Genomic DNA, 26,455 nt, shown 5'->3' on the forward strand with positions numbered 1-26,455 from the left:
CAGCAGTCCAGCCAACTGAACTAACCAACCCACTGTTTATTTATTTTCAATAAATCTCCATTCAATTGATTTTCTAAAAAAAATAGATCCATAAGAATATTGTTTTGAGTTAAGTCTTTTGACTTAATGCTGTATCAATCTGTTGGTGTGGTGTTAAACTGGGTTGAGAAACTGGGCTGACTAGGGAAGCAGGAATTGGGACCAGTAACAAAGTTTCAACCCTCATATCAGTGATGGTGTTAAATGAACAAAGTATCAAAGGCTTGTTACAATTCTAATAAACATGACACTTTCCATTGCCAATTCCCATCTATTAATACTCCTTTGCATCGAATATGTGCACACTGTATCGTTCTGGTGTCACACCAGTCAGAGACCTCAGAGCACGTACTTGCACCAAAACAGGAAGCAACATTAAAGCAACAGTTGTCCAAAACAGTTCATCTGAGGGCAGAAAGTGAATGCCTCTTGTGTCACTTAATGCTGATTGACACCATTTTGGCTTCCACGTTGAAAGTAACAATAGCTCGAGTACAACTGTCCTTATTGAAAACAGCTGGTCACCAGGATGAACAACACTTTTGGTTTGGAGAAAGGGAAGAGCCAGGATTGTTATGTTTCATTTTACTGGTGAAACAAAGTTTCACAAAGTATTCTAGCATTCTTCTGGACTGCTTACCATGGAGACCTCTGAACAAGAACAAGCCAGCAGGACCAGAATGTATCCAGTACAACACAGTTTATACTTAGCAAGCATTTGCCCTGTAGAATGATGCTTCTGAACATCTTCGAAAAGGCAAGGGGGGTCAATTTTGACTTTGTGGGAATAGTGTGTGGCACGGTGGTTACCATTGCAGCCTCACAGCGCCAGGGACCTGGGTTCGATTCCAGCCTTGGGTCATTGTGTGAAGTTTGTACATTCTCCCCGTGTATGTGTGGGTGTCCTCTGGGTGCTCCAGTTTCCTCCCACAGTCCAAAGATGTGCAGTTAGGTGGATTGGTCATGCTAAATTAATAATAATAATCGCTTATTGTCACAAGTAGGTTTCAATGAAGTTATTGTGAAAAGTCTCTAGTTGCCACATTCCGGCGCCTATTCGGGGAGGCCAGTACGGGAATTGAACCCGCGCTGCTGCCTTGTTCTGCATTACAAGCCAGCTGTTTAGCCCACTGTGTTCAAACAGTTAGGTGGGGTTATGGGGGCATGGGCCTGGGTAGGGTGCTCTTTCAGAGGGTTAGTGCAGATTCACTGGGCCAAATGGCCTCCTTCTGCACTGTAGTGATTCATGACTGTAAGATAGGTGATCGTGAATTGGCAATTACTCCTGATTTTTATTTTCATCAAAGTCAACGGAAATTTGCCAAAATGCCGCTGACTCATTGGCACCAGTTTTACTCAATCACACAGTCACAATCAGCCTCCAGGGAGTTTAAGGTGACAGACTGAGTTTGAAGAAATATGTTTGCATGAAGATAATTTCTAAGTTGGAGACAGGAATTACAAAGCAAACGGATCGTGCAATATTATTTTGGTGGCTAAAGGGTTGGCCTCCGATGCTGGGGCAGAAGGAACAAGGAGCAAACAGCAATCTATTGTCAACCTTTCAAATCACATTCTGTAAGGTGCATGGGGATTTACACTAAGAAAGCAATCCTAAATGCAAAAAATCCAAATGCCATTGTAGTATTCTGATCTTTCTCTGAACTGGTCACAGTAGGGATGTTTCAACAGGAACGATCCATTGGGACCAGTAAGAGACAGTTTGTGAAGAGGTCTCCATGTAACTAATTTAGAAGAAAACTGGAATATTAACTTGGACTTTATTTCACAATAATACTGAGGCAAGCCTAGCTGGCAATTTCTCCACTGTAAACAGCAAAAGATTTTTAGTTGTGCTCAAAAATATGTTCTATGGCACATTTTAAATTTTTTTCATCTTTTACACGGAATTAACTCCTGAATAAATTATATCAACACATGGCAATGTGGAAAAATCTAAATTATAGATGTTGATTCTGGTGATTCTCTGCCAGGTTATTTCGCCTCTGTGCATAGATAACACCTTTCAAAAACTGTGAGTTATTTTATTTAGCAGGCTGGAGACAGTTACTGACTGATATTTGAAGGGATATGAAAGCAGAAAGATATTGGCATTGATTCAGTCTCAGATATACATTTACAGATTGTTTTATACTTTGCTTGCCAAATTACAGTCCATCAGACCTATCTAGTGATCTAGATGAATGATCTAGAAGTCAGAAGTGAGGAAGGGGGAAGTGACACTGATATTTGGCATGGAATTGTCCATCTTTCGGTGTCAAGGGGAAGAGGCAGAGGAAAATAATAGAACAAATGATCAACTTTACTGCTGGATTTTATCAAGCTAGGCACGAGTACAGAAGCAAAATCCTGCAGATGCTGCAATTCTGAAATAAATCAGAAAATGCTACAAATGCAGGTCAAGAGGCATCTTTCATCAGGTCATCCGACAGAAAATGAGCTCTGGTTTTTCTCTCCACAGGTGCTGCCTGACCTGAGTAATTCCAGAATGTGCTGATTTTATAATCAATTTTGCCAATCAGCAGTCTTGCCACAAGTGGGCAGAAGCTTTGTTCACATCATTAAATCAGCATTTGACTCAAAAACAATTTTGGTGCCAACCTGTACTGCCACCTTTGTTTCCTTAACTCACCTACAAACCATAGGCAGTGCAAGTTGGAAGACATTTGCAGCACTGATTAAGCTTCAGTTGATAAAAGTGGGATGTGGCTGCAAATTACTTTTCTTCCGTCTTTTTTTGGAACTTTTAAGCCGTAAGAATTTTCTTAAGTTTTCCCACATAAATCTGCTGCTCTCTTTCTGCTCCCTTTAATGTGCTGTGAAAGTGCCCAGCCTGATTTCCCGCCCTCCCAAATGGTGGGCTTTCCAAGGCAGCACAATTAGGGGTGGAAGCTGGCCCATTCCACTTAAATGAGGGCTGACCTTGACAACTGATTTGGCCATGGGGCTGGTGAAACATTACCTCACCCACTGCTCAATTGATGTAAACTAAAATAGACCCCAAATCTCCAAATTCCTTGGTATTCTAGCATGTGTATTGTGGAATGGTGAAGGACTAACATGCGTCCTTCCTAAACAGATTTTTTCACAATTTTTTTTTCTAGGCTGGCTTTCACATGGATTATGGTTCAATTTTTTTAAATTTTGGTTGACAACAGAATTTAAAGTTTGGGTTGATTTGAATGCTCTTCACTGCAAAACGATGATATATTGGTTTAGATAAGTGAGGGGGGGTGTTCCACTGGGCTCTCAAAGCAATTGCCAGATTCTCCACCATTGCAGTTTCCCTGCGCCTAATGGAAGGAGACCCGTTTTTATATCTAAATTTGGAACTGCATTAATGAGCAAAAGCAAGGTGGGCATATGAGACCTGAGGTTCCGACTCAAAACTAACACTCTCCCCAAATACCTGGAGGTCAATCTCATTAGGCAGAAAAGGTAGTTTTACATCCACCCGAGGGAGCCGATAGGGTCTTAGTTTAACATGTCACCCTGTAGATGAAACCTCTGAAAGTGCAGCACTCCCTCAGGGCTGCACTAGAGTGTCAGCCTTGCATTCAGCACTCAGGTCCCTGGCATGGAACTTCAACACACAGCCTAATGACTCCAAGGCAAGAATGCTATCCAGCACACCATGGCTAACACTTTAGAAGAGCCATGATGTGGAGATGCCGGCGTTGGACTGGGGTGAGCACAGTAAGAAGTCTTACAACACCAGGTTAAAGTCCAACAGGTTTGTTTCAAACACGAGCTTTCGGAGCACGGCTCCTTCTTCAGATTCACCTGAAGAAGGAGCCGTGCTCCGAAAGCTCGTGTTTGAAACAAACCTGTTGGACTTTAACCTGGTGTTGTAAGACTTCTTACTGTACTTTAGAAGAGGGTTGTTTAATGGGAGAGAACGTTTTTGAAATTCCTTTAATTGTCACATCAGAATGTATAAAAGGCCTAAATCAGGTGCTTATTGAAATTACTGGAGTCCTGTCCTCAATTACGAGAACACCTGCAGTACCTGCTGATTCGCACTCCTTATGCGCACTTTTTAAACATATTAGGATAGATCTGTTTATGCTCTCATGGAGAATGAGTGATAATGAGTCAGCAACCCATTTTCCTCTGAAGTCAACTGAAATAAACATCAAAAGTGATGCAAAGTGGGATCTCAGTTAGTTCTCCAATTTACACTCTAACATTATGTTTGCCAGTTAGAAGGTAGTCAGAAAGTCATTAACTTGTATATGGAAACACTCCTTATGAACAAGCTTTGTGCATATTCTGATCTGAAAGGGACTTGCAACCAATGTTTTCACTAAATTCAGTCATTCATGACAGCTGTTTAATACTCCAACCTTGATCTGAAAACAACATCAACCTTTTGGGGCTGACCAGATAATATTCCTTTTGTAGTTAGGTTTGAGTCGTGGGCAATGAATCGAGTGAATGATCATGAGTTTCATGACATGCTAAATTCAACATTTACCACACACACAGTGCATTTCCCATGTGCTATGTAATATTGTATTTAAAAATCTGCAGACAGTGAAATGGCAGTTTTTGAAGGCAGCAGAGTGATAAAAATATAATGAACTTCAAAGTATTTTTTGTCTCTATTCATGAATGACGCATAGAACATAAAATAGCCGAAACTATTAACTTTTCAGACTTCTGCAGTTAAAAATCATCATGGTAATTTACCTGCAAAATATATTTTGGGCAAGTTTTTTTCCCCAAATGCATACGTAATTTTAAAACATCTTCTTACATTTTCATCAAATCCACATCCATTATCTTTACAACAAATACAGCTATATCTATATCAGCTCCTAATTACAGTTCGACCACATGAAATTTAAAGTTATCTTACCCAAAATCCACTTCTAATATGATCCAAATAGAAGATATGATATAAAATGCATGGCATTACATGTTCCCCTTTAATGTTATTAGTGAAAAGGGTAGATACAAATACAAACTAAGGAGCACTGATTTAGATTTATGCCCAATATTTTGTGGAAATTAGATTATGGTCCAAAACACATCTAAAAATTTTTAGATCATATAATGACACAAATCCCAGAATGGTAAACAATCACTGCAGGCCTGAGGAGGGTGTGATATGTTAACACTACACCATTCAGATCAGGAACGCACTTAAAGCACATTTCCATCTGTAGCACCTGGATGTAAAGTATTGCCTGAGTGGAATGCTGGAGGGGAGACAGCATATCTATGATGGATCTTGCCAATGGAAGGAAAATCAAATCGTTTTTGTAATCAGAATGTCACCCTTCCCCTCATGATTTTTCCACCCTGACTCTTCAACCGGGCAATCATTATCACTCAGGTGATACAGAAGAAAGTCTACCCCATTGTATTGAAAATGTGCTTTAATGTAGCTAGCCATTTTAAAATGTCAAATAGATCACAAATTAATGGGCCATCAATCTTCAGGCATTAAGCCACAAAATGGATGGGTATTTCTCTCAATAGCATTGTAATATAATTGTAGTTCAAAAGTAGAATCATACCTTAAGTTCTCTGAAGAATATGCTGCTTCGAGCCCACTCAACAATGGAGAAAAGGGTCTGATCTGCCATCTTACACATAAGCCCAAAAGTGTTGAGCTTTTCATGTTTTCCCCTGCTGGCCTGTTCTTGCTGTAGGTAGGAGAGGATCTTGGCCTGTACCTGGGGTTCATCTGGTTCACACTTCAAGAGTTCCACTATAAGATGTGGGATACTAGATGGAGAGCTGGTCGGATAGGTGTCCATGTAAGAGTAGCCCATTAGAGACTCTGGGGAGCTAGTATAGGGATCTGGATACTCTGACTTGATAGTACGACTTGGATAAGGACTATAGGTCTGATAGCCTTGCAGACTGCCATGTGTCGGCATTGCCATGCTAATCGGAGATGTTACAAATGGGCTTCGGTCATAGTCTGTTGGTGGCAAGGCAGGATGGTTAAGAGGTAGGCCTTTGGAGGCTGAGTGGATGTTTTGGATAGCAGAAGATATCGTCAGGTCTGTTGGCATTGTCTGCATCACCTGAGTCATGGCTTCTAGTTTAAGTCCATTTGCTCGTATCAGAGCTTTCTTCTGCTGTTTCAGAGCCCTGTCCCGCTTGTACATTGGACCAAACTTGTTTCGACCTCCACGCATGCGATCAGCTCTTACAGCTGTGGAATACATACATTATTAAAAATCAGTACAGAAATGATGCACAAAAGGGAACATGTATATTCATTCTATAAAATTCACATTGCTTTGATTTGTTTTTCAAACATGGAAAAATAAGGAAATAAATATTATGCATACAAAGGCAAATTAGTTCAAGGTTAGTTGCAAATGTTTTTTAAAATAAATTTAGAGGATCCAATTATTTTTTGTCCAATTAAGGGCAATTTAGTGTGGCCAATCCACCTACCATGCACATCGTTGGGTTGTGGGGGTGAGACCCACACAGACACCAGGAGAATGTGCAAACTCCACACAGACAGTGACCCAGGGCCAGGATCGAACCCGGGTCCTCAGCGCCATAGGCAGCAGTGCTAATCACTGCACCACAGTGCTGCCCTGTTGTGAATGTTCATACTAAACACGTAAAGAGCTGGAAAGTCTCAGCAGGTCTGGCAGCATCTGTGGAGAAAGAAGCAGAGTTAATATTTCAAGTCCATATGACTCCTCTTTGGAACTGAACTGAAGAGTCATAAATGTACACTCTGTTTCTCTCTCCACAGATGCTGCCAGAACCTGCTGAGTTTTTCCAGCATTCCTGTTTCAGATCTCCAGCATCTGCAGTGTTTTGCTTTTACAGTCCAGGTTTATGCTTTGTGCATCTCCAAAAAATAGAGATGTGAAATGAATTCCTTCTGGCCGGGTTGTGGCTCTTAGCATTATACTTTACATACTGATTAGAATTTCACGTTGCAATAGAGATCTTTATTACACAGAAAATGTGCCCGCAAGCTTATGCTTCAGTTTAGTTTACGTTCATCTGACAGAAGCGGGCTTTTCATACAGGCAGTCACACATGTGACTGTACTTTGGGTGTTTACATGTCCTAAAATATCACTGTACAGTTCTGCTCTAGATTGACTGAATACTCTTTACTGGGGCAAACCACCTCATGTTCAATATTGGCAGTGAGGGAAAAATCAAAGCAAAGAAACATTGACGTGTACTGCACAAATAAATGAAGAAAAGGTTGTTTGTATGACTTAGGGTCTTAACAAGCCCCATTAATATCAAAGGCCTCTTCTTTAGAAATCCATCTAATTTTCAGAGTACTCTTTCATACGTTATCTTTCTGAGAAAGGGGATTATCCTAACATTACATGCATTCGAATGATGCTTATATGAAGAAAAAATACTATTGAATAGAGTTTTTACAGTGATTGCACTTCTGAAAATTCCTTAATCAACTGTTACTTTTAAACTTTTGACTTTGTCTGTTTCAATGCACCATGTCTTCTCAGTCACCGTGCCGATCTTATTGTCATGAAAGGTAGAAAATGTTTAATCTCTATTTTCAGCCCCTTCTGCTCGTGTTTCTGCCTCCTCCCTTCATCCTCCTGCTTGAATGGTGCTATAAAGTAGCCATACATTAGCAAAGCCCCATTTTAATATTTCCCATGTGAACAAACACAAGCTCATTGAGAGCCCCAATGTCACCGCAATATCTTCTAATATCTCAGGAATTAAAAAATAATTAAAACAAATCCAATTCAGCAGATGCCTTGGGATTTGTTTTAATGGTCTCTGTCACAGTAGTGTCTGTCACCACTGAGAACATCTAACAGCTACTGAAATATTCCAACTGAGCCAGTTTTGGCTATTGGTGACTAAAGAAAAACAGAAACCTCTGACAGCTATATGACATGTTGAAACTGCTGTGACTTATAGTTGAGGTTACAATTGGAGCATTTTATCTTTGGGATTAGTGCCACATTAAAAATTTATTACAAGCCTTGTGTATCCATTATAAGAACTTTTGACAATTAGAGGTTCAAACCTACATGGTAGAATGCAGACCAGTAACTAATTGTGAATACCCTTGGGAAAACATTCTTGGCTTCATGATGTCTGGTCAAGTGCTTGCATTTATGTGCCTATAATAAGTGTGTTCATTTGTTTGCAATATATATTTGCCATCAAAACATCTCAGAATTTTGCAGTGGTCGAGTCTAAATATAAAATTTGACTACAATTGTAGGGAGATAGGAGTAATTTTCATTTTTAATTCAGTCGCATATTTAACTTTGAATGATCTCCATTAAAAGTCTGTTTAAAAATGCCGTCATTACACAGTAAAAGACATGCTAGTTCTGGCAGCAGTATGAACCATAGAAATACTGATAGAAACATTTCAGTGGCTGTCTGTTTGATATCCAGTATGTTCATTCCTGGAACAGGACATGCCTTTTTAAAAATTTGATTATGGGATTTGGGCATCGCTGGCTGGGCCAGCATTTATGCCACTCCTGAGGGCATTTAAGAATCAACCACATTGCTATGGATCTGGAGTCACATGTAGGTCAGACCAGGTAAGGACGACAGATTGCCTTCACTAAAGGGCATTAGTGAATGGGATTTTACAACAACGGTTTCATTATTATCACTAGATTTAATTGAATTTGAATTTCACCATCTGCCATGGTGGGATTTAATCCCAACTCCCCAGAGCATCATCATGGATCACAAAACCAGTGACAATACCACTACACCACTGCCTCTCCTGCCTGTATGGTGGAATAATACGAAGCTCATATAATGCAGTTTGTATGAGATTTTTTAAAACAAAATCTCTCTCATATAGTCCTAATTTTTAAAATTTGTTTAAATCTATTTGTTTAAATCTATTTATTTTGAGAATTTACAGAAGAATTATTTTGAATGGTTCTGAGCACAAAAGTCTAAGCTGACACTCCAGTGCAACGCGGAGGGAGCGCCACACTGCCATAGATGCCATTCCTCCCAAGTGGTAGCGATAGATCCACTGACAGTAATTTGAAGAAAAGCAGGAGAGCTACCCTCAATATCCTAGCCAACATTTACCCCTCAATCAGCATCACAAAACGGGATTCATCTGGTCGTTGTCACATTGCAGTGTGTGGGATCTTGTGTGCAAATAGGCTGCTGCGCTACATCACAACAATGACTACACTCCAAAGGTAATCTTTGGCTGTAAAATGCTTTGGGACATACTTTGTGAAAGGCACTATTTAAATGCAAGACTTTCTGTCTCTGCTTATTTATGAATAAATTGTCAAACTATGCAAGATAGCTATTATGTTGGATGCAAAGATTTACATCTACAAGTGGCCATTTGAAGACAATGATGAATTACAGCCACAATAACTCTAGAAGTGTTTGTGACTCACATCCCTAATTCCTTAAATACTTCAGGGTTAAATGCAATTAACTGAAGTTAGACTGATGTCAAATGATGTGCATTGATATGCATTGAAGTGGGGATTGCAGAAAAATGTAGTTTTAAACTAGCATTGTCTCATGAGTGAGGTAGTTGTGGGGAAAGTTGCAGGTAGCTTTATAGGAATGGGAAGTGATAGGTCAGATTAACTAACATACAGAGTGCATCGGTAGCACTCATGCCAGTCAATCAGAAGGACCTGGGTTCACAGACCCCTCCAGCATTTGAAAATGGCCACCAGAGGAACATTCACAATGTAGCCGATCAGCTGATGAACCCCTCGAATACTTCACACTGTCCTCCAAAGAGTGGCACTAGACAGGGCAAGCATAAATAATATATAATGTAGTGTAATGAGGAAGCACACTGAGTTAAAGTGTCCTTCACGTGGAATGACAACGTAAATGTATTTGTGAGAATGTCCTCACATTAAGATTTTTATTTTTGCAAAACCAGAAACGTTGACAAAACTATATGTATATCCTCTACCCAGAGAAAATGGACAATAAACATATTGACACCCCCATGGTGTAGCGCAGTGTAGGACGGAGAGGATGATTAAATGCAAAAAGAAAGCGGACGGAGCAGATTGGAATGGCCTGGTGTGGGAAAGAGATTGTGCCAAGGTATAGGAAGATGTGGGAGACTTCCAAGTGACCACGGTTTGGTAGAGGGCCCAGATTGCTCATGGAAATGAGGCGATCCACTATGATGTCGGTTGATTTTGAGTGTGAGAACTGACATTTGTTTTCAGAATCCATTAAAAAGAACGGAATTCGGTTTCTGGTCCTTTCCGGTACAGAAATCATTCCTAGCTGATTCTGATTGGCGGGCGAGAGGCTAGAGATATAATGTAAATAATAACAGGATCTAACATTCAGAAGTTCACTGTCCAAAATCGATTTCCTCTCATTTGTGTGAGCCTTCCAGCTTGCGATTCTCATCTATCCTGGAGGTGATTCTTCAACAACAGTACATGTCCACAGCACAATTAGCCCCGGACTCCTGTACTGAATGGGTCAGGCAGCTCCCAGCCTGCTTCATCCCGAGGTTACCTTATCCAGAGGGCTGGCTGGTGGGGACGATCCAAATAGCTTCGGCATTCCCTGGGATAACAATTAAAGAGCGGGAACGCTTGGAAGGGAAAACGGTTTAGGCTTCCGGCTCTGGGTGCAGGTAAGGCAGGATCAGATTGAGCGGCCGTGTTCGGGCACAATTTTACAGGGGGTAGAGGCTGTCTGCCAGCCACGGGAACATCTCCCAATCTTGCTGTTAAAGGGAGAGCGGGAGAAAAATCGGCAGCAAAAAAATGGCAGCCGAAAGGGGAAATAAATGTAAATGAAAAAGGACAACACTCTATTAGTATTAGCAAATTCCGACAAACTGGAACCCTGGATGTTATTGTGACATTGGATGTCTTATTAATTATAAAGCGAAAGTGCATCAGTATACTTTTATCAATTCCATTACAGAAGGATTAAAAGACCTTTCCAGGGGCTGGTACCAGTTGAAATATTTGTTAAGTATATATCCATCGGCAGGATGGCATTCTGAACTGGGCGGTACAGTCAGTCGCTCAACTTCCGAATGCGTAATTCAGCTGCTTCAGTTGGGCGGTGAGATTGAATGAGTGGGGATGGACAGCGAGCCGCACACTGCAGGGACTGCACTGTCACTTTCCCAGTCAGCATGGAAATAGACACATGGTCAAGTTACAATGAGTCCGCACAGTTTGCAAATGATTCTGACCCCATAGGCTGCAGAATAGTAAGTGGAAACTACTGCACAAATGCCCTGAAATTAACAAGAATTTACAGCAATGCCTTCAACTGCTGATATAGAACGTTCACACAATTAGATCTATATTTATATATTATATATAGTTGTGTGCACGTTGAAGACAGTACATGTTGGTTCCAACTGCTGTTTGACATTGCTACTTTATTACTAATTGAGCGCTATCATTGAACAATCTGTGAATTCCGTTTTTTTAAAAATCAGGTAACATACTGATTTGTTGATTTGGTTAAAATCAGTTTGAGTTGTTTTTTTTTCCAATTGATTTTCGGTTTCTGGGTAACTCCCGTGGCCACCTGTCGAACCATTCAGAATACTAAGTCCCTCGGAGTTATTTTCTACACTCCCGTGAAAGGTTTAGTTGCGAACCCGCGCCTTGCTATCTGTGATATTACATTGTCAACCCCAACGCCGGGACCTTTTGAGGGAGGGGGAGGTTAAAGCACTCGCTGTTCCAGTCCTGGGTCAACTACAAGAAGCGAACACAGTGTGTGATTCAGATAATCCAGCTTCCCTGTGCTTGCTGTGGACTTGCCAACAGAATTCAACTTCACAGCTAGATGCTGTACAATATCATCCAACCCTGCACATGGCAGAATATTTCAAATCAAATCAAACTCGATTTGTGTCCGCTTTATTTTGTGTTTAGATTTTACCCGAATTGCTTGACTTAACCCTTCCTCTGCTGTCTGAAGTGGGGGCTTCTGTGTCCCGGGGAAGTCAATTCATTCCAAACCCCTTCATCAAACAACTGAACCGGCGGCAGAGACACTCAGCCGAAAGTTGTCTCTTACCTTCCAACTTCATCCCGACGTTCAGACATTTTTGGAAGCGGCAATAGGGGCATCTTTTCCGCTGTGTTTTGTCGATGGGACAGGTCTGGTTTTCTATACACGTGTACCTTTTGTTATTTTGAACAGTGCGTTTGAAGAAACCCTTAAAACAGAGAGAGGGGGGCATGTAACCAACTCCATCTTTACCGTTCGGTAGGGGGTGGGGATTAAATAAAACGCTCACCCAGCCCGAGAATCAGCCCCAACCGCCCTCGCTGGAGGAGCGCCTCGCTATCACTGAAACCAGCAAGACATTTACCTGCAAAGCGCCGCTGCACATTTCATCTGATGCAGTTTGGAGAGCCGTTAGTTGGGAGTGAGAAACCACGACAGGAATACGAGCTGTAGGTGCAGCCCGTCTCCTGAATATCCAGGTTGTGGACAGAATTATCTATTCCAGCACCCGGCGGACAAGCAGCCCGGCTTGTGGGTCTCGGGAGGGGTTGTCCCGGACATGAAAGTCCGCTCAAAGTCGCACCTTTGGAAGGTTCTATCAAATTCAGCCCTGTCTCCTGGAGCTCTTTTGGAGTCCAATGAAGCTCTTGTGGAGCCCTGTCTCCTGGAAGCTGCTCCCGATTTCAACATTCCCCACATCCCAGTGGGTGGGTGGTACATTGAGGGGGATGGGGTGAGCTGGGAGGTTCGGGACCCCCCAGTGGGTGGGTGGTACATTGAGGGGGATGGGGTGAGCTGGTGGGTCCCCCTCCCCCTAGTGGGTGGGTGGTACATTGAGGGGGATGGGGTGAGCTGGGAGGTTCGGGACCCCCCAGTGGGTGGGTGGTACATTGAGGGGGATGGGGTGAGCTGGGAGGACCCCTCCACCCAGTGGGGTGGGTATACATTGAGGGGGATGGGGTGAGCTGGGAGGTCCAGGACCCCCCCCCCCTTAGTGGGTGGGTGGTACATTGAGGGGGATGGGGTGAGCTGGAAGGGCCCCCTCCCCCCCAGTGGGGTGGGTATGCATTGAGGGGGATGGGGTGAGCTGGGAGGTCCAGGACCCCCCCCCTTAGTGGGTGGGTGGTACATTGAGGGGGATGGGGTGAGCTGGAAGGGCCCCCTCCCCCCCAGTGGGGTGGGTATGCATTGAGGGGGATGGGGTGAGCTGGGAGGTCCAGGACCCCCCCCCCCCCTTAGTGGGTGGGTGGTACATTGAGGGGGATGGGGTGAGCTGGAAGGGCCCCCTCCCCCCAGTGGGGTAGGTATGCATTGAGGGGGATGGGTGAGCTGGGAGGTCCAGGTCTCCCCCCGGGCCCGGGCACCATCCACTGTAATGAGTGCAAAAGAAGCGGCCGGGAGACTGGACACATTCGAAGCTTCTTCCCACAGTTAGAGCCGGGGAGCAGAAAGTTGCCAAAAGGAGAAATAGAGTTTGGATTAAAAGTGTGTTAAAATAGGCCAAATCCTGGGCGGGGGGAGGGGTGGGATGAGTAGCTGCACAAATGCGACCTGTCCCCCCCCCCCCCCCCCACCCGACCCGTCCGGAGCACGCCGATGGCCAAGCCGCAAGGTGCGGCGGGGAATGGGGCCAGCGACACTAACCTTGCAGCTCTCACAGGTGAGCAGGCCGTAGTGGTAGCCCGAGACTTTGTCACCGCAAACGGGGCACAACTCGTCCAAATCCTCATCGTAGGCATACTCCATCATCTTAAACTGGGTGGCTGCGGAGAGGGAAGAACAGCACACTTCTTCAGAAAGCACAATGTGTGCAAACACACACACACATAGACAGACAAGTCAATTGTAATGACACCGCGCCGGGGTGTAAATCAGTTCCGCTATAAATACAGCATCGATCCGGAGTCCGGCTTGGAAGGGGGATGCACACGCGGTTTATTTATTCCCTTCCCTCCAGACACTTACGAACTTGGGAGCATCTAACAGCCGAAATGATGGGAGTGGAGGGAGGAAGCGATTGGATGGGAGGGGGATGGGAAGGGAGGGGGGGGGTATTTTTTAACTTCAAGCTTGGGGGGGGGGGGGGGGGGGGGTGGTCATGACCATTTACAAAAAAATAAAGGGTTTACTGACCATCACATAACAAGAGCTGGAATCTTAACACCGGTTTTTACTGATAGAAAGCAGGCGGAGAGAGGAAGGAAAAGTAACCAAAACGTGCATGTAATGGTAACGCACCTTGTGAAACTGACAAAAACGGGTGGGTCCTTTTTGTTTCAACACTAAAGCTCGTCAATTTCAGGTCACTTTCAAGAATTCAAATTCGGGCAAAGTTGTTTTGACTCTCAGACTGACTTAGGTGCTTGGCGTCAGCGGATAGGTGACTGCAATAAAATGTAAATAACTATTGAGAGAAACTTTATGGGGACGAATCAAATTCAGACAGCTGCTCAAAGAGGGTTCTTTTGCTGTGCGTCGGGTTCACTGGGGGCCTGCATCCCGGCACAGGACAAGGTGGGTTGACGCCCTTTGGGAGATATATATACAAAAAGATCCCAGAGTGGAATTTATCTACAGCGCTCTCAATAGATGGAGGCGACCGGCAACTTGGGTTGAGGGAATTGAAACCATACAGATCCCGCCTGACTGCAAACCAAACTCTGCAATATTAAACTTTAGAACCATTCCCTCACGCTTGTTTTTTTTTAACACATTATTTTATTGATTGATTATCAGCTTGAGGCGGGATCTAAATTCTCACTAATTCCTATTTGATCTCCCTGCACGTTCCTCAGTTTCGAAAGGTCACTCTGGAAGATTCTGCAGGCGAATTCAGAATGGAAGTTGAACACGGCAAACCTGTGCATTTTACGACGTGCCGTTCGCCTTGGTAGCGCCGTGCTCATCTCATTTTGGATTGCCTGACATTTATTTAACTTGGTTATGGCGAACACATTTTTTAAAAAGTAGAAACTTACCTTTAATTGCCTTTATTATAAAGTCAGAACCTCAATCTTTAATAAAAGTCCTTCTTTCTATACTTGCAAGGGTCCCGCCTTTAAGGTCTTCCTCTCTAAATGCTGGAACCTCGCTGTTAAAGAGCCTTTATTAAAAGCTAGATGAATCTCACCTTCTAAGGCCCATCAGCATCCGCCGTCCCACAAAAGAAACAGCGACAAGTCGAACAGCATCACCCCGGCCACAAGACCGGGCCAATAAAATATCTCAGAGAGACGCGTCCGGGTGGAGGGGGGAGATGGAAATATTGAGATTTGTCCTCTGTGTCGACTTGCTTGGCTGCAGTGCCAGAGATTGTCTGGTATTTAGATCACTGTCAGGTCAGGACACTGGATCACTTACAAAATGCAACCAGAGGAAGCCTCGCTGGATTTGAAAGACAAGTCACGGTCCATAAAATAGATTTTTTTTTGTTGTTGTTGCTCACATCACATCTAACATTTCCCATTGCATCTCTGAGCGGAAAGCAGATCATTGCCGACCATTGCAGATCACAACAAGAACAAGTTCACTGCCTCCGCTGTGTATGAACGATTGTCCGGTTTCAACAGAATGCATTTTCTTTCAAAATACCTCGCTGGAGATTTCTATTTACTGACCCCCCTCCCAACCCCAACCTTTGCAAATTAGCAGTGCTCAGCTGGACTGGACGAGTGTTGAATGCTGTTTTTGATCAGAAACTGATTATTGGGACGGGGGAAAGTGAGAAACATCCTTCAGCAAAACTTTGCCCCAACGAGATCTGCCAAGCACCTGATCTGGAAGGCTTACAAACAGATGTGTGTACATCCACACATGTACACCTCTTAGGTCTGAGCTGTGAAATGTCCAGACAGAGGGAAATATGTGGATGCTCCCTGTAATTACTGAAATATTCGATGGTAAACGGGTCTAATCCTTTCCTTCGGGCTGTGTTGATGGTTTCAAAGTTCACATTCCTTAAGAAGCTGTTTCTCTCTCTCTCTTTTGGAAAGGTGAAATGTTAACTCGGTGCTTTCCCCGCGAGTGGCTTCGACAACCAAAAACAAAAAGTTAAAACTGCCGCTGGACTTGGGGCTCATCTGAGGAGTTTAAGATGTGAAAGCAGCGGCGGGCTCTGTCCGAGTTGGCGCCTGTCTCATCCGCCAGGACCACTCCTGGTCGTTCTGATGTGCAAAAGTGTCCAGCAAGACCGCTTCGATTTTACAAAGCAGATCACCCTCGCCTGAGGAAGGAGGTTCCACATTAGGAAGTGGCACAAAACGGGAGAACCGAGAAACGATCCTCTCCTTCCCCAACACCCAATTTGGGGATTTAAAAAAAAAAGTGTCAATGGCAGTCTTGGTTGGGATTCAGCGGGGCGGCGCTTCGTTTTCTAAGATAGATAACCCCCCTTGCGGCTGCCTCTGCTATTTACAGAACTATGTGAGCTGCTCTATTCCTGGGTCTCGTTATTTATATGCTTATTGTAATATTCTGAATTAAAGTGGTTGGAATAACACAGATGCGCACGTGTACCCCGCCAGACAGGTGCTTTCTGGAGCTGCGAGCAAGCTGGGCTGACTATCCGGGCCTGGCTCTGCAAAGGCAGACTCTCCTGGGCCAGGCTCTGCAAAGGCAGACTCTCCCAGGCCTGGCTCTGCAAAGGCAGACTCTCCCAGGCCTGGCTCTGCAAAGGCAGACTCTCCCAGGCCTGGCTCTGCAAAGGCAGACTCTCCTGGGCCAGGCTCTGCAAAGGCAGACTCTCCCAGGCCTGGCTCTGCAAAGGCAGACTCTCCCAGGCCTGGCTCTGCAAAGGCAGACACTCCCAGGCCTGGCTCTGCAAAGGCAGACTCTCCCGGGCCAGGCTCTGCAAAGGCAGACACTCCCGGGCCAGGCTCTGCAAAGGCAGACACTCCCAGGTCAGGCTCTGCAAAGGCAGACTCTCCCAGGCCTGGCTCTGCAAAGGCAGACTCTCCCGGGCCAGGCTCTGCAAAGGCAGACACTCCCAGGCCTGGCTCTGCAAAGGCAGACACTCCCAGGCCTGGCTCTGTAAAGGCAGACACTCCCGGGTCAGGCTCTGCAAAGGCAGACACTCCCGGGTCAGGCTCTGCAAAGGCAGACTCTCCCGGGCCTGGCTCTGCAAAGGCAGACTCTCCCGGGCCAGGCTCTGCAAAGGCAGACACTCCCAGGTCAGGCTCTGCAAAGGCAGACTCTCCCAGGCCTGGCTCTGCAAAGGCAGACACTCCCAGGCCTGGCTCTGCAAAGGCAGACACTCCCAGGCCTGGCTCTGCAAAGGCAGACTCTCCCGGGCCAGGCTCTGCAAAGGCAGACACTCCCGGGCCAGGCTCTGCAAAGGCAGACACTCCCAGGTCAGGCTCTGCAAAGGCAGACTCTCCCAGGCCTGGCTCTGCAAAGGCAGACACTCCCGGGTCAGGCTCTGCAAAGGCAGACACTCCCAGGCCTGGCTCTGCAAAGGCAGACACTCCCAGGCCTGGCTCTGCAAAGGCAGACTCTCCTGGGCCAGGCTCTGCAAAGGCAGACTCTCCCAGGCCTGGCTCTGCAAAGGCAGACTCTCCCAGGCCTGGCTCTGCAAAGGCAGACACTCCCAGGCCAGGCTCTGCAAAGGCAGACTCTCCTGGGCCAGGCTCTGCAAAGGCAGACTCTCCCAGGCCTGGCTCTGCAAAGGCAGACACTCCCGGGCCAGGCTCTGCAAAGGCAGACTCTCCCAGGCCTGGCTCTGCAAAGGCAGACTCTCCTGGGCCAGGCTCTGCAAAGGCAGACACTCCCAGGCCTGGCTCTGCAAAGGCAGACACTCCCAGGTCAGGCTCTGCAAAGGCAGACTCTCCCGGGCCAGGCTCTGCAAAGGCAGACACTCCCGGGTCAGGCTCTGCAAAGGCAGACTCTCCCAGGCCTGGCTCTGCAAAGGCAGACACTCCCGGGCCTGGCTCTGCAAAGGCAGACTCTCCCAGGCCTGGCTCTGCAAAGGCAGACACTCCCGGGCCAGGCTCTGCATATGCAGACTCTCCCAGGTCAAGCTCTGCAAAGGCAGACACTCCCGGGCCTGGCTCTGCAAAGGCAGATTATCCCGGGCCAGGCTGTGCAAAGGCAGACTCTCCCAGGCCTGGCTCTGCAAAGGCAGACACTCCCGGGCCAAGCTCTGCAAAGGCAGACTCTCCCAGGCCCCTGGCCTTTCCCACTATTCCCTGGAATTCCAGTGGTTGGGCTCAGCTCGCGGAAGCTCTAAAGTAAAAGTCCAACTGCTCACACCGCGAAAGGAAGATAAAGCCAGCAGCAATATGATGATGTGTGCGAGGAGTCTGAAGAGGAATAACATACTTGGTGTCAGTAAAGGGGAAACATTCAGAGGAGAGGGGTACATCATTCCTTGGTGCGGGCATGACGAGATTCTGCTGCAGTTCTGACCAGGCAGGATCATTCAAATAGCGTTAAACACACAGGTCAAAACGCCAGGCCAGGGGTGAAGAGGAATTCAAGATTTTGTCTGGTTTGGATGAACATACAGTCAATGATGTGGCCGCGCTACCGGAGACAGTAAGCACTCAAGTCTCTGTCATTGAGCAGTGTGGTGAGGACCGGTTGAAGCAATGTGTTCTTACAGAAAGGCCCGGTTTGCTTCATAAACAGGACAATCCGGAGTGTCCCATGGAAAATCCCCATTCCAGTTCCCAGTGCAGCCGCTCCAAGTCCAGCCCCGGGGAAGTGAGCTATTCAGCATTCATTTCCCGAGTGTGGAGGGGGGCTTAAACCCGGTCATTCACACACAAAATAAAGGGACAAAGCAGCGGGGGTGTTGCCTGGAAGTGTCAGCGGATCGAGCCAGAAATTACACGGCGATTAAATAAAAGACAAAACTGACGGTTGTGTGGCTGTACCTCCGGCCTGGGGGCAAGATCAAAACGCGCAGAAACTTTTCGTTCCAATTGATCCAAGCTGGCCAGCAATGAAGCGCAGAGAGACACGTTTCCCTGTCTGTGTCAATGAGGATTTCAGGTCAAATTCATACCGAATTGGGATTGTTTTCTTTTACATTTCGGAAACATTACACTGGTTCTGTCCATGACTCTCTGCCCCTGATTTAAAGGTCGACATAGGGTAGGCCTGCTCAGTAGATGGGGGTGTGCTAACCGGCTATTTCACAGGCCAATATTAGGTGCGTCCATGTAGCCCGATGTACAGCTTTGAGCGGTGACGCTTTTGACAAAGTGACATTTGAACCTTCATGTAACTACACAAAGTTCCTTCCGCTTTTGCTGTGAAATTGGTTATCCAAGTGCATCCTTTCTGGATAACCCTGAACTATCTGCAACCCCCCCCCCCCCCCCACTCTGAACGGCGGAGAAAAGACTTTCGTGCGCTGTCTGCAACCTGAGCTCGAACATCAGGTCTAAAACCAGCCTGACACTTCTCATCTGAGGAATTAACAGACATTTACTCCACCCTCACAGAGAGAGAGAGAGAGGGGAGAGAAATGAACTTTTTGAGTTAGTGAAATTGTCAGTTTGTAAAGGGAGCTGTGAGTGTGCAACCACACAAGAGCAAACGCACAGGAACAACTCAGTCAATACAGCAAGACACGGTTCACATCACACTCGTCCAAATCCAGTCTCTTGTTTTAACATCGCTGAACTTCTGGACACCTCCACAGAAAGAAGCCTATCTGCATCATAGAAGCATTGGGATTGACAAGGCACGCAAATATCAACTGTCCTGTTATCCAGTTTTGAGCTCCTAACGTGTTATAGCTCAAAGAGCTGACACCCCCGCTCCTCCCGACCCACCCCGGGGTCGCCCAGAAGCCCGGTGTCCTCAGATGAGCGGTTTATTAAATCGATGAACTGACCAGGTTGTTGAGTACAAAACGCAGTTCCCTTACCGTGCATTGTTCCCGGCATCCGACCCCCATGCGAGCGGGTAATAGCAATGGATTCTGCCTCGGCTTTGGGCAGCATGGCACTACTCCCGGCCTGGCTGTGGGGAGACGCTCCGTCCAGTAACCGAAGACCTGAACGGGGAGAGACACAGAGCGCGATACAAACAGCTTGACTTGCAGATGAGATCGAGTGTAACTTCACCGAGCAGTGTGTCTGTGTGTCTCACTCTCTGTGTCTGTGTGCGTCTCTCTGTATGTACCTGTGTGTGTCTCTCTCTCTATATGTGTCTGTGTGTGTCTCCCTCTCTGTATGTGTCTGTGTGTCTCTGTATGTGTCTGTGTGTCTCACTCCCTGTGTCTGTGTGTGCCTCTCTCTGTGTATGTGTCTGTGTGTCTCACTCCCTGTGTCTGTGTGTGCCTCTCTCTGTGTATGTGTCTGTGTGTCTCTCTGTATGTGTCTGTGTGTCTCTCTGTATGTGTCTGTGTGTTAGCGTGTGTGATAGGAAGAGTCAGGACTCATGGCTTGTCCCCCTCCCCCGGGTCAGACTGACATGGACTCATTCTAGTCTGCCTGCTGCATTGAGGGGTTTGCCTGAACTTCAATCTCTCGCTTCCTCTTCACCCGCGCTTTCCCAGCCTTGATTACAAGCGACCTGGAGCCCGCCGACCAATCGGGACTTCAGCCGGACCGAACGTCAGCTCGAGTGAGCCAATAGAACAACACTAGGGAGCAGGAGCCCCTCCCCCTTTCCCGGATAGTATCAACATTCTTCCTGAAATAAAGTGTAAGGAAATGAAATGGGAATAATCCTCCCTGTACTTTGCACAGTATCACTGGTATTTCACCACTATCCAATTTGACATCCTCCTGTATGTAGGGCTTTGTTACTGTTCCATGTGTCACATCAAATCTTGCAGGAAGTTTTAACAAACTATCCACGCCAGCAAGTAGAATCGTAAATGATACTTGACATATATGTTCTCACAATTCACATGGTGGCTAGAGATAGAGTCAAGGGTGGCAGCCCCTGGCGGGACGGCAGCGGGACCCCAGCCCCTGGCGGGACGGCAGCATGATCCCAGCCCCTGGCGGGACTCCCAGCCTCTGGCGGGACGGCAGCATGATCCCAGCCCCTGGCGGGACTCCCAGCCCCTGGCGGGACGGCAGCGGGACCCCAGCCCCTGGCGGGACGGCAGCGTGATCCGAGCCCCTGGCGGGACCCCAGCCCCTGGCTGGACGGCAGCGGGATCCCAGCCCCTGGCGGGACCCCAGCCCCTGGCGGGACGGCAGCGGGACCCCAGCCCCTGGCGGGACGGCAGCGTGATCCGAGCCCCTGGCGGGACCCCAGCCCCTGGCGGGACGGCAGCGGGACCCCAGCCCCTGGCTGGACGGTAGCGGGACCCCAGCCCCTGGCGGGACGGCAGCGGGACCCCAGCCCCTGGCGGGACGGCAGCGGGACCCCAGCCCCTGGCGGGACGGCAGCGTGATCCGAGCCCCTGGCGGGACCCCAGCCCCTGGCGGGACGGCAGCGGGACCCCAGCCCCTGGCTGGACGGTAGCGGGACCCCAGCCCCTGGCGGGACGGCAGCGGGACCCCAGCCCCTGGCTGGACGGTAGCGGGATCCCAGCCCCTGGCGGAACGGCAGCGGGACCCCAGCCCCTGGCGGGACGGCAGCGGGACCCCCAGCCCCTGGCGGGACGGCAGCGGGATCCCAGCCCCTGGCGGGACGGCAGCGTGATCCGAGCCCCTGGCGGGACCTCAGCCCCTGGCTGGACGGCAGCGGGATCCCAGCCCCTGGCGGGACTCCCAGCCCCTGGCGGGACGGCAGCGGGACCCCAGCCCCTGGCGGGACGGCAGCGGGACGGCAGCGGGACCCCAGCCCCTGGCGGGACTCCCAGCCCCTGGCGGGACGGCAGCGGGACCCCAGCCCCTGGCGGGACGGCAGCGGGACCCCAGCCCCTGGCGGGACTCCCAGCCCCTGGCGGGACGGCAGTAGAAGGAAGGGCAAGTTGTGAAGTTGGTGGTGGGGTGTGCACAGAAAGCGGCTTCATTAGGTACTTTGGGAACCTTGGCCCAATAAGCAAGCAATTTCCAGACGATTTGTATCTGCTATTTCCAAAGGCTGACACAGTCCCGGGTGAATCAAAAGAGAACCTTTGCACCTCGGCATTTCTTAAACGATCAACCCACGGCTTTTTGCTTCGATGTGGAACAAGATTAGTTGCAATTAACCAGGAACAGTTTACTAACTTCACCCTGATTCTGTTTATACCCCCTCAGTTGGTTTTGCAGAATCATTCACGTCATTTAAGTTGAATACAAAACAAGTTTTAAATGACATGACAATCTTAATAAAATGGTGCGAAATAGCGGGATATTTTGGAGGGATTTCTGGTGTAATTTGGGATTATCAACCTGTTTATATTCCTGTCATTCGATTCTGCACGAATGCAATTTAAAGGACACGGTCCCAATCAGCTTCGCTTCTTTCCAGACCATCTAAAAAGAACGGGGTGAGTTGGATTTCCAGAAGGGGCGAAAAACAAACACTGAAATAGTTTGGTGTTTGGCTGTTTCAGCTTTACAATACAGCTGCACGTGACCCTCACAAAGCCAACCTCAGACTGCCCGTAAATATTCCCCAGGCACTGTGTTCCCGACTCGTGCACAGCGAGTGAGTTTTGTCACAGAAAGCGATGCTCACACAAACTGGTAGTTTGATGAGAAGTCACGACGTATTCGATCCTGCAACTTCGATCAGTCGGCGCTTCTTCCCTTCAATTTCCCACCCATTCAATGCAGGGAAAGAACCCCCTCAATTAATTTAGAGAGCTGCCACTCCGACTGAAGGTCTCTGGCGAGAGCGGAGATGTGACAAATGCAGGTAAAAAGGTGCAGTGGGTAGTGGTGACTGAGCCAGCTTGGGTAGTTTATTGATGGAAGCGCTCTTCATTTCAACATCAAATAGCTGGGCTGGCAGGGAAACAATTCCCCAATCTCCATTTGAAACTTCCAGGAGTTCGCCCTTGACTGTCGAATCTCCAATCCTGATCTTTAATCTGTCCGCTATGAGAGATTCACGTCGATTGACGGGAGTCGCAACAGACTTCAGCTTGTATTCCAACCAAACAACCTGGTGTGTTGCTGTCTGCCAGTTCCACTGCAAGTGTAATACTAGCCGGAGCGAGTTAGCCCAGATTAAACCCACATTGTCCCTTTGAAAAGCGACCGTCATTAATACTGCCAGACTATTCTTCAGTGCCTCCTGATAGCTCACATGCTTGGAAAGGTCTCTCTCTCTCTCTCCCCCTCTCTCTCTCTCTCTCTCTCTCTCCCCCCCCCCCCCCCCCCCCAACCCCCGTCAATACATTACAGCCAAGTCTCAGGAATTCGCGCACAAATTCAGCAGAGCCAGGAATAAAACACAGGGCAAAATTCAATTATTGCCATTTGCTCGCCTCCCTCCCAGGCTTTTTTTTTTGACACACTTCATATTTGTATTAACTTATCAGCCCTTTTTTCTCTCGCCTTGATAAATATATCTATATGATAAAAAAATACATGACCAATAAGGTGAAGTGAACTGCAATTAGCTGATAACAGGGAACGCCCATCCTGAATTTGATTAAGATGTTACGTTTTGACTATTTAAATATATAGCAATCCAAACCTGTGTTATTACCACACGAGTAAGCCATGTGATTTGGACAGTTGTGTCTGTCACTGATCTATCAGGCTGTCTGTCAACCTGTCCATCCACGCGTCCTTTAATACACTCTCACTACTTCCACAAAGATAGTCGCATAGACCGGTTATCAATCTTACTCCCTGGTAATTCTCAATCATTATTTTAATCATGCTATATCCACTCGGGCCACACCTGCGGACACCGACATACATCTCCCTTTATTCTTAATTGCTGTTTTCTGAATGTGCCTACCTTTCTCAAGTTTTCCTGCAGCGCTGTTTCAGCAATTCCTTCTCCCGCACTGACACCAAACTGCCTTTGGAATCTTTATTTGTCCACTTGACTTCGGTAAAAACGAACAGGTCGAAATGACTTCAGCCCCGTCCTCAGCAGCGGGTGAGTGGATCCGGCTGCTCTCCTCCTGGGATCCCGGGATTCAGGAACCACACGCCTTTCCCAACGCATTTAGCAATGCGGGCGATTTGGGAATAGTTTCGGGTTTAGTACGGGGAAATACAAGTGTGCAAACCCCCAAACTCAAAGGGAGTATGTTGGGAAATTCAAAGATATACTCAGTGAAAGGAAGCTATACTCTATGTTCATTTTCAAATCCCTTCAAAGTGCAGGCGCGAAATGCAACACATCAATAATTTTATATATATGAATGTCCGTGCCTATTACCAAAACTTTCAGTGTACTTTATACTGTCAGGGCACTTCGTCCTGCATAGTTACAACTGGGGAAAAATTGTCTTCAATTTTAATGTTAAAGTACCCGGAGTTGACCGAGTGGCACCGACCTTGTTCCTTGAGCCAGGCCTGTCCATGACCGGTTCCAGGCCCGTTTTAAAGAACCCAAGTGCGGTGCAGTTTGCCGGCACAACCACCGACCCACAACGCCTTGGTGCCAGCTCCGCAGCCAGGACCTGGCAAAGGGGGCAGCGTGTGCCCACTCACACCATCTGCAAAACAATCTTCAGTGTTCCCAGCTGACGGGAGGCAGCCCTTCCCGGGGAAGGGGGGCATTATTTCAGGATAATATTTCCCCGTTCCATGGAAAATCCGACAAGGGAATCTTAACCGCCTCTGTCACAGATGGTCCCTATCCTTGAACTGAACCCTTTTCACTCGATGGAGGTAAAGGGCCTTTCCGTTTCTAAGAGAAACAAGAATTCTTCGAAGAATTAAGACGTGACAATTTATTCAAATACATCAATAGACCAGGGGTTTAAATAAGCAGAAGCCGCCGACAGGAAGGGGCTGAATTTACCAGTTGACAGCCAGATTTCTTTATTAAGTCCCCAGCAACGACAGTAGCAGCCTGAAGAGGGGCGAAGTCACGCATTGCTACATTTCCCATTTTTGTGAGGGGCTTTTCACAGTAACTTCATTTGAAGCCTACTTGTGACAATCAGCGATTTTCATTTCGCTTATTCCCCTGTTTCCCCAGCTCACAGCGGGTGTGTGTGAGCTCCACCTTGCCTGGAACATGCCCGAGTGCTGTCAGATCTCTCGATCCCCCACAGTCTGAACGGCAGCGTTCAACAAATGAAGTCCCACTTACCAAGAGTTCTTGGGTCAGGGGTTGTGGCCGCCTGTGAGTTGCCGAAGGAAGGGCCACTGGACATTATTAGCTGCCAATCTGACGCCCTTGAATGTGCAGCTTAAAACATCAAGCGACACAGGCGCGGCTTGTAAACTTTGCCGACCTTGGGACGAGAAGGTGCAGTTTGGTAACCTTCGCAGAAACTGGAATTAAAACATCAGTGCAGATGTGTGGAGGCTGCGATGCATGTGTCTGGCCGGACTCTGATCAGCGACCTGCAGTGAACCGTGCGCGCCATTACACGCTGCCCTTTAGTGAGAAGGATGGGCAATTGGTGGCTTGCTACAGGCCCAGCATGGCCACATGATGTTGCCCAGGTTGATAAGAAAGCCCTGTTATAAACTGACAAGCAAGCAAGATAAGAACGCTGTTCAGATAATGGCAGATCAATGATTAACTAGGAGAGGAGTGAGAGATGTTGCGGGCCTCCGGCTCACTCGAGTTTTAGGTGCTGGCAGAGGGTCAAGAGATCACATTCTGTGGATAAGTACCTGACCGAACCGTACTTCGGCATCTGCAAACGAATGCTTTGTGATTCGACATGTTTGTGTCATTAGCAACCCAGTCAGTGAACTGTAGATATTCCCTTTATTATCAACACACTTCTGCGGATTCCTGCGAGTCACTTTAATACTAGTCCCTTTTATTTTGTTTGCAAAAACGTGATCGGACATTTTGGGCGCAGCGTTTTTGTAATTACCTGCTTACTCTCTCAGTTATAGGTCAAAAATACCACTGGTGCGTGAGGGTTGGAGAAGACACTCTTACACAGAAATGGAAGGGGTCATCAGCAGTGTGTGAGCCTTTCACTTGGTTCATGTTCCGTGCAGTGCACCCATTCTTCCATGTTTCTCATTTCCAGCAATATCCCAGAGAGTTACTGAGTGGAGGAACCAGGCGAGGAATACAGACAATGAAGCCATACATGTTCTGGCCTGGTATCTGGTGTTGATGAGGTCGTGGGGAAAAATGCTTTTTTATTCGCTTGACCTTTTAGGAAATTATTTGGGAAAAGGGAGAACATTCTAACAACATCAGGAATTGGATGGAAGGGGGTGGGAATTGGCAGGGGGAAAGGAAAGAAAATGCTCATTTCAATTGCTAAACACTGTGGACTGGACATATTCCCAGGCATTGACTCAGCTCCAGCCTTATCGATCATTCCACACTCATTCACTAAGGCCTAGTTATACATTAAATGGCAAGTACAGTTGTGTCATTGTTCTGGAAAGAGAAAATGTTGCCAACCTTTAAAAATCAAGCATGTTACAAAAGAAAGC

General features: G+C 47.1%; 1 protein-coding gene across 8 annotated transcripts in view; it reads right to left on the reverse strand.

Moving 5' to 3' along the window:
• nr5a2 (nuclear receptor subfamily 5, group A, member 2) overlaps positions 1-25,413 on the reverse strand; it is a 212,636-nt gene extending 187,223 nt beyond the window's left edge. For 2 of the 8 annotated variants that reach the window (XM_038794820.1, XM_038794817.1), the window contains exons 1-5: positions 25,134-25,413; positions 19,885-20,013; positions 13,656-13,774; positions 12,078-12,219; positions 5,586-6,232 (exon numbers count right to left, since the gene is read on the reverse strand). In XM_038794820.1, coding sequence (XP_038650748.1) covers positions 5,586-6,232; positions 12,078-12,219; positions 13,656-13,774; positions 19,885-20,013; positions 25,134-25,197 — 1,101 coding nt within the window. In that variant the 5' untranslated portion in view covers positions 25,198-25,413. Of the gene's footprint in view, positions 1-5,585; positions 6,233-12,077; positions 12,220-13,655; positions 13,775-14,249; positions 14,396-15,141; positions 16,349-19,884; positions 20,160-22,297; positions 22,343-22,586; positions 22,752-25,133 lie in introns of those variants that run through there. The other 6 variants (XM_038794818.1, XM_038794819.1, XM_038794822.1 and 3 more) reach the window with 6 other exon arrangements.
• Positions 25,414-26,455: the final 1,042 nt, after the last annotated feature.

This window comes from Scyliorhinus canicula, chromosome 4 (assembly GCF_902713615.1).
Source record: "Scyliorhinus canicula chromosome 4, sScyCan1.1, whole genome shotgun sequence".
In the NCBI taxonomy this organism is placed as follows: Eukaryota; Metazoa; Chordata; class Chondrichthyes; order Carcharhiniformes; family Scyliorhinidae; genus Scyliorhinus; species Scyliorhinus canicula.